The sequence below is a fragment of the Cottoperca gobio genome, chromosome 21 (genome assembly GCF_900634415.1).
Source record: "Cottoperca gobio chromosome 21, fCotGob3.1, whole genome shotgun sequence".
Taxonomy (NCBI): domain Eukaryota; kingdom Metazoa; phylum Chordata; class Actinopteri; order Perciformes; family Bovichtidae; genus Cottoperca; species Cottoperca gobio.
This window is the reverse complement of record NC_041375.1, coordinates 3413434-3430875: the sequence shown is the minus strand read 5'-3', so window position 1 is coordinate 3430875 and position 17442 is coordinate 3413434. Positions and strand designations below refer to the sequence as shown.

Genomic DNA, 17442 nt, shown 5'->3' with positions numbered 1-17442 from the left:
TTTGCGTCAATGACCAGGATCAGTGTTGTTTTAAAGAAGAGCACAGAACCACAGCTCTGTCTGCTCCTCCAAAACATCCTGTGGATGTAATCCACCATCAAACAACTTCCAGAGGGAAACCCCGCTTCAGCAATGTACAAACTACAATCATGCTGAGAAAAAGGCTGTCAGGTGCCTTGTGATGTGATGGCTCTGAGAACAGGAATAGAAGAAAATGGATGAGCTGTTATCCTTACTCATCTGATGATACCTGATCAGTACTGTAGCCTCCTACACTAACAAGCCACATGTTAGCCGTACAGTGTAGTTGTTAAGGTTGAACAGAGCGTGCCTCCTGTGGGTGTTGAGCTGGGACTCACAGAGCACCTGACTGCTGCTATAGGCCCTGGTGTCCGGGGAGAAACACACAGACACACTGTGACGCATGACTCTGGGGAGAAGCTCTCCAGTTGCTAAATGTTTGTTCTTGTGCAGTTGGCTCCCTCAGTAACTTCACTCATGATTATTTATTCTTTTGGTTTTATTTGATAACTCGGATGATACAATTTATTTACAATGCTTTTGGCGATCAACACTGAGACTAATCTCAACGACAGTTGATGTTCTAGAATAAATAAAATTAAGGATGTAACATAGTTAGTGGTTCAATTTAAAAGTTACAAAACTGATAGTTCTGGTTCTTGAGTATGATTGGTTGAGCCGTGGTCGACCTGTTGTAAAATACTCTCCAAACAGACAGCTGTGACCGCATTACAATAGTATCACTGCGCCAATTAGTCACCTATTGTGATAAGTGATTTGAAGATACAGAGAGGATCCATGGCACTGACAGGGTGGTCACAGGGGGTCACATGATATGCTCCAAAGTCAAATACAAAAAAAATATATTATCGATTTTCATTCTCAATTAATCTGCAATCTTTTTTTCTTTCTTTTTTTAATGGTTTGCTCTATAAGTGAATATGTAAAATAGTGGAAAATGCTGGTGAGGTAGTCAAATGTCTTGTGCTGTAACCAATAGTCCAAAACACAACGGTTTACTACATTGTTACAACAATGACAAGCAGCAAATCCTCACATCTGAGAAGTTATCAAATGTTTGCTGTTTTTGCTCAATAGAGGACTTTAACAATTAATTGCTTATCAAAACAGTTGCTGGTCAATTGACTGATTGATGAATCCACTAATTGTCACAGCTCTGAAATATTACCAACCCAACTCTAACTAAAAACAGTGATAAATCTAATCCAGGAAGTCCAGGCTCTGTGTTGTTGCATTTGACCTTAAAAAAGGAAAAGCCAAAAGTGATTCACGAGGATTGACTTTAAACATTCATTGAGAAAGCAGATGACTCACTTCAACAACCTTTTACAATATTCATGAAGATACATGTTGGGCGAGGTTTAACATTTTGGTCTTTGTGTGACACAGTAACTTTCCACACTGCAATATCTATGACTGAGGAGATGACACACTCTGAGTGCTCTCTTCACTCTGACAACATCGAGGCCTCTCTAATGCATCTTATCAAACTGTCACAAGAGCAAACAGCTCCGAGGTCATGACATTGTAGCGCAACACCTTGCTCTTGCCTTGTTTAAACACCTGATTGTTACTTGTATAAAGAGCCATGTGGTCAGTAAAACAAACAAAACCAAAAAATCACATGACTGTATTGCAATTCTTTTTTATATTCCACTGAAAATAAATCCTGGTCAGATAAGAAAGGATTAAATACAGAATATCAAATATACATTGACCTGGGTCTTCCCCGGGGTCTCCTCCCAGCTGGAGGTCCCTGGAACACCTCCCTAGGGAGGCGCCCAGGTGGCATCCTTACTAGATGCCCGAACCACCTCAACTGGCTCCTTTCAACGTAAAGGAGCAGCGGCTCTACTCCGAGTCTCTGATGATGCGATATAATAATGACGGTCAAGCTGTCCTCTCTATTGGACAACAAGTCCCCCTCCAGGACACTTTGTCCGCACTGTGCAGCTCCTTCAGTGACAGGACAGGCTGCTTCACCCGCTCACGGAGAGATACTGTAGGTCCTTTCTCCCTGCAGCGGTCAGACTGTACCATCACCACGGCCCCTAGTAGACCACCACACCAACACCACTGTTGTGCAATTGTCACTGCCATGTGCAATATTCACTTGTACAACTTTTTATCAACCACTTTGTACTTTTTTAATTCTATTTAATTATTGTGTACTCACCACCATATGTTCTCTTGCTGTAACAAGGTACATTTCCCCGTTATTGGACTAATAAAGGATTTCTGATTCTGAAAATACATTTTGAGGATGTAGTTTTATTGTAATGAATTATATTGTAAGCCATTTCTAATACGTGTGCTCTTCTACGTGAGATGGATAAAGTGTCAACAAAAACAGAACAATGTATTAAAGTATGAAAGATATGTCTAATGTCTAATATTTATTCATTTGTTCTCTATAATTTCACTTGAAACTGTTTATTTTGCATTAAAGTTCTTAATAAAATGAGAAAATACTTTTCATTTGTCAAGTATTTATTTCACACAGACTACACGAAAATAGGCTTTACCATGTGGTTATTTCATATAGACTATTTATATATAAAAATTCCTGAAAATCTCGTGATAAATATCGCTATCGATGTATGAAATGACCTCTATTGTGATTGTGATCGCCCTAGTTGCAGAATGACAATAAATGACGCTTGAATCATTGAATATTAGAATATTAGAATATTAGAGTACCTCTACAAATAATGGGACACTTTAAAACGGAGGCTATTTCCTCTCAGTTTTGACGGATCACTTTAGTGACACAGCAATGGACCCTACAATATATCACGTATAGTCATCATTTGAAGTCAGGCCCATGATTATCCCAAATACAGTTATCCCAAATTCCTCTGGTTTAACAGCTAACTTTCTGTGTTAACTCTATAGATTATTTAGGTTAACGTAAATGCTTCTTTTTCGTTATCTTGCTATAGTTAGGCCAACGTGAGACTTTCACCTATGTAACGATAACTAAATTAACTACCTCTAACATGAGTTTATCGTTAGCTACATAACGTTACATATAAAACAGTCTTTGGTTAGCTAGCAGACCACTTAGAGAGGAATGCGACCCGTTCATTTAGGGCTCAGTTTCCAAGAGAACACCAACAACGTGTATTTAGGAGTTTACTTGATAACATTATTGTAAGTTTTAACTAACTATATAGTCTCTTTCAGTGTCTCGTGCTGTCAAATTAAAGAACAAACAGGGTTAACGTTAATAACGGTAAAGTTGAAAAAGAGGAAATGAGGTGAACTTTTCTTCTTTGCGGATATAACTGTTATTCGATGCTAAAAAGACATATGACATTCAATTTTTCAGGGCCAAATAAATGATATTGTTTTAAAATATTGTGACTTACTGTAAAGAATAATTAGCTACTTACGAGATCCTAACTGCTTCTCTTCGCCTGATTGTTGTCTCTCTGTAAACGGGCTTTTGCCGCATTCAGAGTCAACTCGTAAACTGCAACTTATAAATGAGAAAGTCCTGAAAATATTGTGTTGCGTGCTTGGTTTGAGATAAGATCTTGGTTTGAAAGATACAAAAACAGTTCGTTCGTTAAACTGTGCTGTTTTTGTAAATGTTTGCTGAATTTGTGCTTGGACTCAGCACTTTTGTTGTAGAAAAAAAGAAAAGAAAATGCAACTTTATATTTCCAAGCATGTATATTATTAATTTTACAGGGACATTGCACATGCATTGATATTATTGTCATATTGTCAGACTTAGCCAATGTGTTTTCTGTGTGATATGAATATGTACACCATCTGTTGCTAAAGTTAAATGAAGTCAAAGTCAAAGTAGTCAAAGTCAAAGTAGCAGACTATCCACAGTTGTTACATGTTTCTGTTAAAGGCCCTGCACACACTCATGCATATGTTTCCTATTCTGGCTGAAGAGAATGTGTCCAACTTGCAACAAAACCAATCGGAGGCAAGGTTTCTGTCCAAATTGTAACCAAATTTCGAGAAAATCAGCAGCAGGTTTTGATGTTGTTTAAGGATCCTTCCTTGACATTGTGAAACACCCTATGTTTCCATTACTCTTTGTCGCATAAAAACAGGTTGATGGAAATGCACCTATTTTGTTTACACACCCGCAAATGTGCAGCGAGGAGTCTTATTAGACAAACTAAAACGCCAATTTTACAGGGTCATAAGGCGATAACATGAAAACGAGTAAAAAAACATGACTGCTGTTCATAATGAGACTACTCAATTGACTATTATCTTAAATCTATAAAATATACATACAATAGTTACTACGGTATATTTAATTTAGTATGAAAATGGGGAGATTTTTTAGCAATTATGGTCATGAGGAAGTTTGAGAATTCCCAGTATTTCTATCAGTAAGTGAAGGCAGCTGCAGTGGACTCATCCGGAGGAGGAGCAAGTATGTGAAGGGAAGGGTGCAGGTCGAGCACACTCTGAAGTGCATTTTTTGCTCTGCACTACTCAATGCACACTTGTGCATTGAGTCAAGGACAGCTGGACACGTCAATTATCACATGAGAGCTCTTTAATTGTAGTTTTGTGACTGTGGACTGCTTTAACAGTCACAGCTTGGACTTTGAACAACTATAAGAATTAAATGTGATTATTTTATGGTTGGAAAGCAATATGTTTCAGACCTTGTACTGGTACTTTTGTTTTACATTACGTTAAAGACGAAAATCTACATGTGTCATTTTCTCACAAGTGCATAAGGGTCATTGTCATTTGAATAATTAAGATATTCGTGTGTATTAAAAAAATCCTTATATTCTCCAAATAATCACTTCTACAGTGCCTATAGAAAGTCATCATAACCCTTTGAAAAAGTTACTTTATTTGCCGTACTGCCTGAAATCAAAACCCATTAAAAGAAAGACTTTTTCCAGCTTTATTTACAAATGTACCCTTAGAACATCAAACTAATAACAAAAAAAAGTCGACAGTTCTGAAAATGAATAAAAAAATGAAAAACTAGAATAACAGGGTTGGAAAAGTCATCAGTTCCCTGATTTAATACTTTGTAGAGCCACTTTTTGCTGCAATTACAGCCATCAATCTATTTGAATATGTCTCTACTAGCTTTGCACACCTAGATTGGAGAATATTTGCACATTATTTGTTGCAGAATTGTTCGCGTTCAGTCAAATTTCATGGTGAGGGGCGATGGACTGCTCTCTTCACAGATGTTCTATCAGATTTAAGTCAGGGCTCTGACTTGGACACTCAAGGACATTCACCTTCCTGTCCTTAAGCTACTGCGTTGTTCTTTTGGCGGAATGTTTAGGATCGTTGTCGTGTTAGAAGGTGAATGACCTGCCCATCTTCAGCTGTCTAGCAGAAAGACGCAGGTTTTCCTCAAGAATGTGGGTGAACTTGGCAGCATCCATTTTCCCTTCAATCCTGACCAAGTGCCCAGTCACTGCTGAAGAGAAACATCCCTACAACATGATGTTGCCACCACCATGCTTCACAGTAGGTATGGTGTGTTTTGGGTGGTGTGCTGTGTTCAGTTTTCGCCAAACATAGCGTTTGGAATTCAGTCCAAAAAGTTCAATCTTAGTCTCATCTGACCATAGAACCTTTTACCACATGGCAACAGAGTCTTCCAGGTGTGTTTTTTTGCACAAACGAGACTGAGTGTGGCACCTTTTGAGAAAAGGCTTCTTTCTTGCCACCCTGTCATACAGGTCAGCTTTGTTGTCACATGCACAGACCGACCAGTCCCAGCCATAAAGACTTGTAAGTCCTTCAAAGTTGTCTTCGGCCTCTTGGTAGCTTCTCTGATCAATGTCCTCGTAGTTCGGTCAACCAGTTTGGATGGACGGCCTGATCTAGGCAAGGTGTTGGTGGTGCCATACGCTTTCCACTTCTTAATGATGCTCTGCACAGTACAGAGGGATAGCTAAAGCCTTCAAATCATTTGTGTAGCCTTCACCTAACTTGTGCCTTCCTACAACTTTATCCCAGAGGCCTTTTGAAAGCACTTTTCCAACCATGGTTAATTATTTGCAGAACCATGCATTAACAAATAGTGGAATCCTCAAGAAACAGCTGGTTTGATTCTGAATCACTTGAATGGATGTCCGGTAGGGGGCAGTTAGCCTGGTGTTTGATCTGGAAGTTGATTGGTTGCACGTGAGCAAGTTTATAATGGTATACTCTCAGGGGCTGATCACTTATCAAAACCAGGTATTTCACCAATTCATTTTTAATAAGTGTACAGAATTTCTTCTTATTTTAGTTTCCAGGGTGTAATGTGACAAAAGGTAAAGATTTTCACAGGGTATGATGACTTTCTATAGGCACCATACATCAAATAAACACATACAACAAAAGGCTAACAAATATTATGTTTATTGAGTTGGATGCCAGAACTTACATTCACATCAAAACATCTGTTGTAATTATTACAACAAAATAGACCACACAAAATGGATACAAACTCATCATTTCAGAAGACACATTTCTTAAACATAGTTGTAAATAGGAGAAGAGGCTCTGCAAAAATATTTTGTTAATGTACATCCCTGAAAATCTCAGTTCTGTGTTTTTCACATTTGCACAATGACTAATAAATTATGAATGTGAATATGTGAAGTGTGAATATGTTTCATAAATATACTGGGATTACTGCATACCCCTGTTTCTTCAGTTTGGATGGATATGTAAAACCACAAGCTTGCATGTTTCAAAATGCCAAGATTCATCTGAGCCCTATCACCCCTACTTTTATTTATGTACTCGTATAAATGAGGCTTAAAAGAATGGGATAGAGCAGAGAACACGCAACATAAGTTTGCATCAGTGCCCAAGGGCCAACAATGGTCTGTAGTTACCACTGATTTCATCTGCTACATTAGAATAGAGAAAAATAATTAAAAAAATACATAACCTCTTTTATAAACATAAAAACAGTATGCTCTTTTAGTAGGTTTGACGATTGTAAAAAAATGTCTCTCAAAAGTGCACACAATTCCTCATTTTGACACCATTCAGCGCAAAGTACAGTAAATATTTGCATACGGACATATGGTTAAACCGCATAAACAGCGTTGGATATTCAGTTTGCCTTATTAATAAGACGTGTAAAGAAGACACAAATAAATCCGTTGATCAAGGAACATGGGCACAACAGGCTTTCTGACAGAATGTAACTTGTTGCAAATTATAATATATGAAAAACTTAAGGTAAAGAAGGGCCTAATATCTCAATACAATACATAATATAATGCAGTGTGTAAGTCTGCACCCCCGTAATTGTTGGCCACACTAGGGAAGGCGATTAGGCACCCCTGTCCTTGCAAAATGATTTCCAATGTGGATCAGAACAGCACGTGTAGTGCACACCTCCAGCCTGCAGAGTGCAGTGTGTGTTCACAGTGTTGCGTTCAGCTGCTGTCTTCAGTAGTGCTGTGGCCTTATATGTTCATGCTAAAAGTCCAAAGTCTTTGATCCAAGGTTCTGTAATCTCACAGCTGGGTGACCTTTTTGACGTCCTTACCCTTCTCTTCTATGATGCCATTGTCATCAAACTCAAAGGCACTATTTTCCACAGCATGTCCATTCTTTTTTGCTGATTCATCATCAGCATTTTCCAGGGTTGGCGCCTCACTGTCCGCATCCACTGAGCCACGGCCACAAAACCTTTTATATGTCTGGTAGCCTGAAAAGGAGAAATACATGGATTCAAAAACACTGATCTTTTTGATCTTGATCTTGACATGTTTTGTTAAAACAGCATTAATATTTTCTGGGCTTCAGTGAATAAGCCTTTTCTCTGGACAATTCTTCTGTCATCTATGGATTGTCTTTTTCTTGTTCTGCCAATTATCAGGATGCAATGGATGGAGGCAGTGGTCCACGCAAAAAAAGATTTTTGTTTGGGTTGTACTGCCACCAAGGTGTGTTCAGACCAAAATCTGTTGAATTCCCTTCTGGTTGTGAATGTATCCAGCCTCGCTAACTTTGCGTGCTATGGCAAGTACAGCAGATAACATGGGCAGGGTTGCAAGCATAAGCAGCTATGGCTAGGGGCTAACAACATTCCACAAGGTACGAATATCAGCTTCTTACCACATACTTTATTGTCATTTAGGTGGCAAGAGACACGTTTTCTAGCTTGAATTTATCATGAAGGATTAAATGTTGATTGCACAATGAAATGGCTGTAGAATAATGTCATCATCGTTGGTTCTATATAAGCCTTGCATACCCATGAAATTCTGTTTGCCACCGGGTCGACAGCCTCCTGTGAAAATGTACGGCTAAAAAAGGAAGTGCGTCAACCATTGTGCAACCAAAACAGGAAGAGGATATCGCTTTCTCCTAGCTACTGGTAGCTATCCCCAGTTACCAAAGAGTATTAATGTAAATCCTTTGCAGTTACTATCCCCATCAGCGAAAATGGCAGACAGTAGAACAACTGAAATACTGAAATATTCCCCCTGGAAACACTAAGGCAGGGGGTTGTTGAAAAGCTGATTGTTTCCACTTTAACTTTGGTTATTGTTCCTGAACAGACTGTAGCCAATCAGCATCCCTCCTTCTCTGCTGCTTGTATCACCTATCCTTGCAGTTATAGTTCCCTTAGTTGATGCCGGAGCAGCCATCTTGGATTTTGAGGTCAGGGCTGGTGAGGTTTTCCTGACTTTTCAAGTCGGAAAAAAAAAACTTTTGGAATGAAACACACCATGAGCGCTGACCTAAGGCTGGATGAATGAGCAAGACAACAATCAACATGTCACCATGCAGCCAGTCAGCAAGAAGCATTCAAAGAGTAGATTCTGTCAGCAGAATCAGAATTGCAGTAGGAAATGGCTGATGAGATAATAGTGGGGCACAAGGGAAGTGACAAAATGTTTCAAGCCGGCTTCACAGTCCGCTTTAGTGTGTCTGTTTGGATCAGCTATGAACACTTTTGATATCGGAAGTGGTATGAACCTCTTCTGTTCTAGTATAACCCGGCCCAGTGAAACCCACAGAGACTTTGTTCAACTGGGTTGCCTTATAGAGTGGCGAGACAGCTTTCGCCATATGTTCAAACTACATTATTTTATATCCAGTTTTCACTAAAATGCTACTATTGTTGCCATTCTTAACTGTGTACGTATATCTGCCTGCTGAACTCTCACCTCCCACAGATATAACTGCTACCACGAGCTGGAAGATGCTGTAGATGAGGGGGAATGCAAACATGATCTCCAACTCAGCAGGGGTGAAGGACAGCTGGACAATGGTGCTGCACAGCTGGGAATTCTGGAAACCCGTCTCCAACGCGATGGTTCGACATCTGAACAAAGTAGGGAATGATCAACAATCTCATAACATTCATTAGTAAGTGCTTGTTGATGGTTTAATGATTTATAAAACTGAATAAAACTATAATACACCTTTGGCAGTTTTAGCCAGTTATCAAGCTAATTAAAATTGTAATCAAGATACAAGCTTTATGTAACACAGTAATTATTAGCTAACATCACTGCAATGATGTCATCCTACCTGTTCCAGGGTTGACCTGCAACGCGGGCCAACAAGAACCCCAGGCCGAAACCAATGAAGGGGTAGATAGTTCCAATAATCCATAATGAGGGATCAATGTCCCAGGAGGACTGGTAGAGAATTCCTCCAACCACTGCTATGATGAGAATGAGAGCAAAGCCTGCAAAGGACCCTACCTATGGGCAGCAGACACACAGACAGTCCAGGAATTAGATAAAGCCATGCATGTAAATGGTAATGTGTCAAAAAAATCCCTTGATCATATATTCACAAAAAATATTATAGTAAGGTTTAGATTGTCTTTGCATAAAACATTTCCTACCTTAAGGATCTTTTTTGCCACGTGGGGCCATCTGCGTTTAACATACATTCCCACAGCAATTGGAATAAGAAGGGCAACTAGAGTAATACCTGAGGAAACACAGAATTCACATCATCATTATAATAAACCTATACAGTGCACCCAATATAATACTGGGTGTGGAAGCCCTTACAATAAACCTTAGAAAGTCTGTCTATAATTCTGAAAAATAGGTTTTGCTCTATGGGCTCGTAATCAACCATGAGTTGCCTTACCAATACTGTCATATGGGATCTCGATGGTGTTTTCAGAAGTCCAGGTGGAGGTGTAAATGAGCAAACAGAGAGGCATCATCCCCAAGGCCAGGATAGAGGAGCAGGCTGTCATACTGATACTGAAGAGGAGAGAAGTTTGTCAATGTCAAACAACCTTCTTTAATAACATATATATTTTCAGGTGACGCAAGTCCCAAGAATAAGAATGTGATGGTTGAAAACTGCAATTGATGCTGTGTCAGTCTCATAATCAACTGATATTGCACTTGGGGATCTGATCATGGGGGTCCATTATGGCCCAATCATCATCCCAGGCAGTACACAGAACGCTACCTTGTGAGGACCTGAGAATGATTCCTCATATGTAGTGCTGCAACTAACTTTACATTTACATTATCAATTAATCTGACCGACTCACTTTCTCAATTAATGGTTTGGTATACAAAATGTCAGAAAATATAAAGAAATGTCCATCCACGGTGATGTCTTTAAATGTCTATTTTGTCAGTCCGAAACCCAAAGATATTCACTTTAACATAATCATTGCAGCTCTACTCATATGGTTCCCACTTGTACGCCATGACCTCATTAGCAACCATAACATATTTTACCTAAGTTACCTTAATGCGGTCAAAGTGTTATCTTATCACTAAGCCATGTTGGGCGTATTAGGACACATTAACTGGGTCAAAATATATAATAGCCTATGAAAACATTTTAATATGTGATCAGTAAAAACTCTATATAGTGAGAGAAATGCTCCTCCATAGAAACATTGTTGTATATTGCATAACTGTGTTGTGCATGACTGCTTGAAGCTGTTCCTTTGAGAAAACCATCCAGTGTGTCAGATGGACAGATTTGATAGCTTGACAAAACAACACTTCATTAATTAACATTAGATTATCCAATGAGCCAGCCGGCCCAGCTGGTTGCTTACCTCAGGTCCATGTCTCCATCCAGCCAGTAGCAGATAATGTTGGAGCCGGAGCCACCAGGACAGCAGCCCATGATGATGATGACAATAGCCTGCACAGGCAGCACACCGAAGGCCAATGATAAGGCGAAGGCTGTGAAAGGCATGATGCCAAACTGGCAGAGGAAGCCAATGAAGATGCCCCAGGGTCTTCTGATGTGGCCCCACAGCTTTTTGGAATCCACCGTGCAGCCCATGGAGAACATGACCATAGCAAGCATTACTGTGAGCACTATGCTCAGCACCAGGCTCAGTATGTCATTGAAGTTACTGGGAGGAACAAGGCAGTTTGTGCCTGAACACACTGTGGCAAGAGGGTTGCAGCCAGTGGGCACCGCAACTGCCTTTAGTATGGACATTGTGGACAATGGATGGGAGAAGAAGAGGATAATCAGTGGCTCCCAATTTGAAAAGAGAAGACTGGATGAGAGCTTGTAATTCTTAGATTCCTCAAAACTAAACCAGTTTCTCTGTCTCCAATATCCAAGAAGATGGTGGCAAAGCGTCCGGCTCTCTGCTATTTATACCCTGCGACAGACAAATACACTTGGGAGGGTAAATCGTCTGAAAACAAATAAAAAATTAACCAATACTTAATGTTTTTATGGGGTCAGTGTTCAAAAGCACATGCATATAAAAAGAGAATCATTCTGAAATGTGAAATCTCATTATAACATGCCCTTTGGCCTCTTAAAACTTTATTGGGCAGCTATGCAGCATCATCATCCTGCAGTGCCAGTAAGGAGTGAAGCTACTTACAGTTCTCAAAGACAGGGCACACCCTGTATGCATAAAAATCACCTACCTTGGCCTCTTTTTTAAATATGTTTTACACAATAAATCACACAGGGATTGCAATAAAGATGTCCTGACTTGATTGTTAAGTAAAAGGAACATTTGCAACATACTTATGGAAAAGTATGAGAAGGATAAATGGAAGCCAGGGCACTTAATATCCCTCAGTGTACAGAAAGGTCTATCAGGGCACAACTGTAAATATGCAAAAACTGCATTTGAGTCACTGGGTTCAATGGCTGAGATTGAAACAGTACATAGCGACTGTTGCCACACTGTAGGCGAAAAAGCAAGCAAGTCCAATTCCACACAGTATGTGTACACGTACTCAGCCAATAAAGCTGATTCTTATTTCAATATTTGTTGAACATTTATTAAAAGGGGACATATCATGGAAAGAACACGTTCAGTGCTTGTGCACATACATTTTGTTTATGTGGAGTCAAAATGTGAAATAAGACAACGCAGTCAGTTCTCAGTGTGCTGCAGAACATGGGATTCAACAAGCCATTCACACGTGGCTGCCCTTCCGATGTCTCATGAAGGCTCATTTACCATACTGAAAACTGATACAGACTGGACCTACCCACGTAGCCTCACCTTTAATATCTGATAAAGTCGCTTCTGGTGAATATTACTGGAATGGGGTTTTATTTTTTTATATTTGCTTTAAATTTTGACCATTTTATGGACATTTGTGTTGTTGGTTTATAAGTGTCAGAAATTGTATATCTCTGAAAGTTGTATCCTCCCTAAATCAATGTTGTAAAACAATAAAACATGAAAATGCCAAGTATGGAAACAATAAAAAAAGTGTAATAAAAATCCCATCATAATGTTCTACAAGCTGACACTCATTCCCTGTGGTTTGCCCAAAGTCAAGGAGCGCACGAGAGTTACACAAACTTCAAATAGCTTTGCCGTACAAAAACAAACAACCTACTTCTCATTCTGTATTTCTTTTTCCGTTAAAAATAATTGTGTTGTTCTTACCTTCCCAGGGTCCTGTTGAAGTGTGTCTGCCTCATTCTGGAAGTGTAATGCTTAACTGTAAAGTTAAAGGACAACCAGTCAACACCAGCTAAAGAACATCTTATATATTGTATTCAACAATAAAAGCTGCAAAAGCCACTACGTACTGTACTGTATATAAAAGAAATAGTGTGGAAGATCTCCATCCATCACATTTTGTGGATACATTTTCAGACTTGTATGCAATCAAATGAAGTAGACACAATAAAAGCAATAATGTGATCTATATAATTTATTGCAGTTTAACATTAGACCCTTCATGACACTTAAAAGGTTTTTGTTGAGACTGTGCCAGACAAGATTTGTTCAATTCTGTTGAACTGGAAGTAACTTGTCACTAATTAGGCTGCGGTGGACACTGGGCTTCCATTTGGACCCTGACCTGCATTTATCAAAATGTTTTCATTAGACTGACATAACAACTGATAACCAATGATGGTGGTCAATTTTTATTCCAATATTTCTTTTTCTTCACTAATGTAAACGTGGAGAAGATGCAGCAACACGTTGTTTGATGCAACCTTTATGTGTTGACATCGGGGAACAGGGTTCCTGCAGCTTAATGCAACTTAGATTCAAGACTTTTAACCAAAAATTGAAAGAAAAACAGCAACACCAATGACTTGGGTTAGGGACAATTTCAACCAAATGTTTCTTGTAACATAAAGCATGACTTTTTTGGTCCAGTGGAACACATCCTTTATTTTGAAAATCCCGGCGTGTTGTTGGTTCTGCTATCCTGATCTGCGTGGCGATAATATGAGAGGCAATCAGTAAATTATTTAAAAATACATCTTACCAATTGTTTTGAGATTTTATATTGCAATTTCAGAGAAAAAGAACGATTCATAAAATCTTACTCCCCATGTATTTAAGACTTTTGAAAGATTGATTCCAGATTTTTTTTTGATGAATTCAATGCCATTTAAGACTTTTTAATGATCTACAGGAAGCAGCCACAGCCTTAAATATGCATAACTTTATAAGCCTTAATATAACTTAAACAGTGATTCACCTCCCCTACAGTTGTCATGGACATTTTAACATGAGGGGGAAAAGTGAGGCGAGGCTGTCTGCTGACTTTGTAAAACGCACAGTCATGTGTGCTGGTCACTACAGTGAGACAGCCCCTGCAGCATGCAGTACGTGTTGACTCGCCAAACACTGTTAAACTAATAACCTTTTTAATTGGTGCAAAGGAGCCATCATTAATGCTGTTGTTTTCTATCCATAACAAGTCAGGACACATCAACATGTCTGCAGGAAAACTATGTGTTTATAATGTGTACAAACAATATATACAAATATAATTTGCACTTTTATGTGCACAACAAAAGCTAAAGAGGAACAGGGTGCACAGCAGGAGACCACTGATGTGAACATTACATTGTGTTGACTTATATAAATAAGTGTCTGGTACTCCTCTCTGTTCTCTGGGGATGCAGGTGACACACTGACTGTGGAGAAGTAGCTCATACAACCTCACTTCAGACAATCCAAACTATGCCTTTAATGCTTTTCATTGATGTTGTTATTTAAACATTTTGAAGGGTTTCCATGGCAGAGGAAGTCCTGGACAAAGCAATAAAGATGTCCTTGGCATTTGTAGATGAAAGCCTACCCCAATGACTCATGTCTTAATTGCTTATCATGATTATATTACAGTACTATCTCCAAAAAACGTGTATTTATGTAGTGATTTTAAGCGGATACATAAGCTACACCTGTAAAAGCTTTGAGCGGTGATTCACATTCCTGTTCACGTCTCATAAAGTGTGAAGGTGTGTGCAGAGTATTGTTCTTTATGTATGTCTAAATCAGTCCTGTGGTATGAGGAAAGATCAGTGGACTTATGGAGTCTTATCATGTCTTTATCTGTCCCATCAGCTTTTATCTTTTTCTCTCCATCTGACGTGTCCTTCGTTCAGGACGCAGTAAATGTTAAGTATCTTTCTGCTCCTGCTGTGTGAAGGTTTGTGTCACGTCAAGGCCATTATCTTAGGTGATCTGATGGCAGATAACAATCTAATCTGATCTGATGGGTGCTTTATGTATTGGCTACACTGTAAAATAAGGAAATAAAGACACCTTTGGGAAACTGCCCCACAGTGGTTGAATAAAAAAAAAAAGAGAGAGGATACAATGATGTTCAGCATGTGACCTTGACCCCATGTCAACTAGTTTCTATAAAACGTTTACGACTACATGTCTGCTGATCTGATACGTCCATTGTTCTTTGCAGAATAGATGTTTCCCATCACATTTATACATTCTGTATAACCACTCTGCTGAACTAACTTCAGCAGCTCAGCAGAACTCAGAAGCAGAAGACGTGTCTACATACAAGTGACAACAACAGCTTATTTGGGATGTTACATTTTGTGTTATATTTTCATTTGTGTTTCTTTTCATTACATTTTAAAGTGATTACAGAACAAGTTCAGGTGAACATATACTGTATATAGGATGTTATGTCACATTTCTACCATTAAACTGCATACAAAGGACAAATCATGAAAAACTTCAAGTATATCAAATGTTAGTTTTCTGAAACATATGAAGGTTTGTCAGGATCAATGAGTTTAGTGTTTGGGAAGTGTTAGTGTGCAACTGGTCACAGCTGTGCAAACGTATCGAGCCATTACACTTACAACTTATTCAAGATTCTGTGTGGCTGAAAAAGATATGCATTTCATGTATGCTTAAGTTACTTTTAAAGGGACAGTGTGTAGTATTTAGGGGGAATTTAGGGGGATCTATTAGCAGAAATATAATAATATAATAATAATAATATTCATAACTATGTTTTCATTAGAGTATCATCATGTTTCTGATACCTAAGTATCAGCCTTTCATTTTTTCACTATTTTCTTACACTTTATGGACAAAAAGATTAATTGATAAATGGAGAAAGAATTATCTGCAGACTAATCAATCATGAAAATAATCGTTAGTTGCAGCCCTTTAATAAGTACTAAGTAAATATATTCATGTTGCCATGTATTTTATTGTATAGTATTGTGTTTAGTTTTTTACTGACCTCTTTTATTTAATTGTTTTCAGCCTTTTAATAAATTCTAACTTAGTAAAATGTTCTTGTTATTTTCCAGTGTGGGTGTTGATCCACATGTACACCCATTGCACATTTTTTTATTGGTTTACATAAACGTGTTTTTTTTTCTTTCTTATTTTTGCATATTTTCATGTCCTTTTACTCTGACTTTCCAAAATGATCACTAGTTTGTTTAACAGTCGTAACTCATTTAGTTGACAATAATGAGACAATCATTTCTTTTAGATTCCACTTTATGTGTGGTAACCAGATTCAGTGAAAAGCAAAATCTGTGTTACTTTGTATCATTATTTTGACTGTTTATATATTTCAAAGTGACTTCTAACAATGAGTGCAGACCAGTCAGCCTACTGATTTACTTTGCATTTCTTCTGAGCACAAACAGCTGCATTTTCAAAGTTCAAGGTTCATTTCTTGTTCTTTCTACAACTCAAGGTTGCAAAATGAAATGCAAGTTGTATTTCTGTTAAGCTACACAAGAAAACACTAAACTGGTGAAATAAAACTTAAAGCAACTTTCATTGGGATGAATAAAAATGTACTGATAGAGTAGAGTAATATAAAAAGTGTTGCTTAAGGAATGTCATAACAATAAATGACAGTAAGTACATATCTCATATCTTAGTTGAGATCGATGAGCAAACATCCATCAAGTTAACTTGTAAGTGTTCAGTCAGAATGTGAAGTGCACACCTCCGTTTGTGTTCACAGCTGAATGATAGATTGATCCTGAGCAGCAATATAATCTCCCTGCTGAATGTTCTTGTTCACACTCTTCCCTTCCCTGTTGCACCACACTCAAAGCCACAGTTCTCCACAACTCATGCTGCGTTCCAAACAACTCGGAACTCGAACATTTCCAACCTCTTGCTAGAAAAAGTACAATTAAAAAACCTGTTCTGCATGTATGTCAAAATATGTCGGCAATGTTATTAGGTAACTTGTCAGACAAACAACCTCTGAAAATGATGTTTTCTGCACAAAGGTTAAAAAGGCCAACAATTGTGGAGGCTGCACTGCTGGCACACTTACCAAAGAAACATCACTCTGTTATGGTCAGCCATGGTGTTGTTAACGTTTGCAGTGGTGCACCAGGAGTGCATTGGAGGTCGGACGTTCGACCTCAGAGTTGTCTTGAACGCAGCGACAGTCCTTCACTTGAGCACGTTCAGAGCCGTCAGTCTCCAGTGATGGAAACTCAGCGTCTGCCCTGCACATCACATGTGTATGCCTTTTAAACATTTTAAAAAGAACAAGCCATTCCATCATCTAGGACTTGTTCTTGTGACAGTTTTGGACTTCTCCAAAACTGTCACTTTGTTGATACTAAAATCAAGAAATGTAAAAAATTATGTTTATGATTCAGGGAAAAATGCTCAGATAAATTATTTTGTGTTTAGCCACTTTGGGGGCAGCAGAACTACGTTAACACAACATTGAC

The 17442-nt window shown here is 38.6% G+C and overlaps 2 protein-coding genes across 5 annotated transcripts in view; both read right to left on the bottom strand.

Moving 5' to 3' along the window:
- Positions 1-3524, bottom strand: part of klhdc3l (kelch domain containing 3-like) — a 10443-nt gene extending 6919 nt beyond the window's left edge. Inside the window, exon 1 of one of the 2 annotated variants that reach the window (XM_029458411.1) lies at positions 3438-3524. The gene's annotated coding sequence lies outside the window, so the exon portion shown is untranslated. Of the gene's footprint in view, positions 1-3413 lie in introns of both variants that reach the window. The other variant, XM_029458412.1, reaches the window with a different exon arrangement.
- Positions 3525-6425: 2901 nt separating this feature from the next.
- On the bottom strand, positions 6426-17145 carry slc10a2 (solute carrier family 10 member 2). Of its 3 annotated transcripts, none has more exons than XM_029459262.1 (8): positions 17034-17145; positions 12890-12944; positions 11066-11665; positions 10126-10244; positions 9872-9960; positions 9550-9725; positions 9183-9340; positions 6426-7714 (listed from the first exon to the last, which is right to left on the bottom strand). In XM_029459262.1, the coding sequence occupies exons 3-8, from the start codon at positions 11458-11460 to the stop codon at positions 7521-7523; spliced, it is 1131 nt and encodes a 376-aa protein (XP_029315122.1). In that variant the 5' UTR covers positions 11461-11665; positions 12890-12944; positions 17034-17145; the 3' UTR covers positions 6426-7520. The 3 variants fall into 3 exon arrangements, with proteins under 3 accessions (XP_029315122.1, XP_029315121.1, XP_029315123.1); XM_029459261.1 differs by having other exon boundaries at positions 11066-11629; XM_029459263.1 differs by lacking the exons at positions 12890-12944; positions 17034-17145 and having other exon boundaries at positions 11066-12110.
- Positions 17146-17442: the final 297 nt, after the last annotated feature.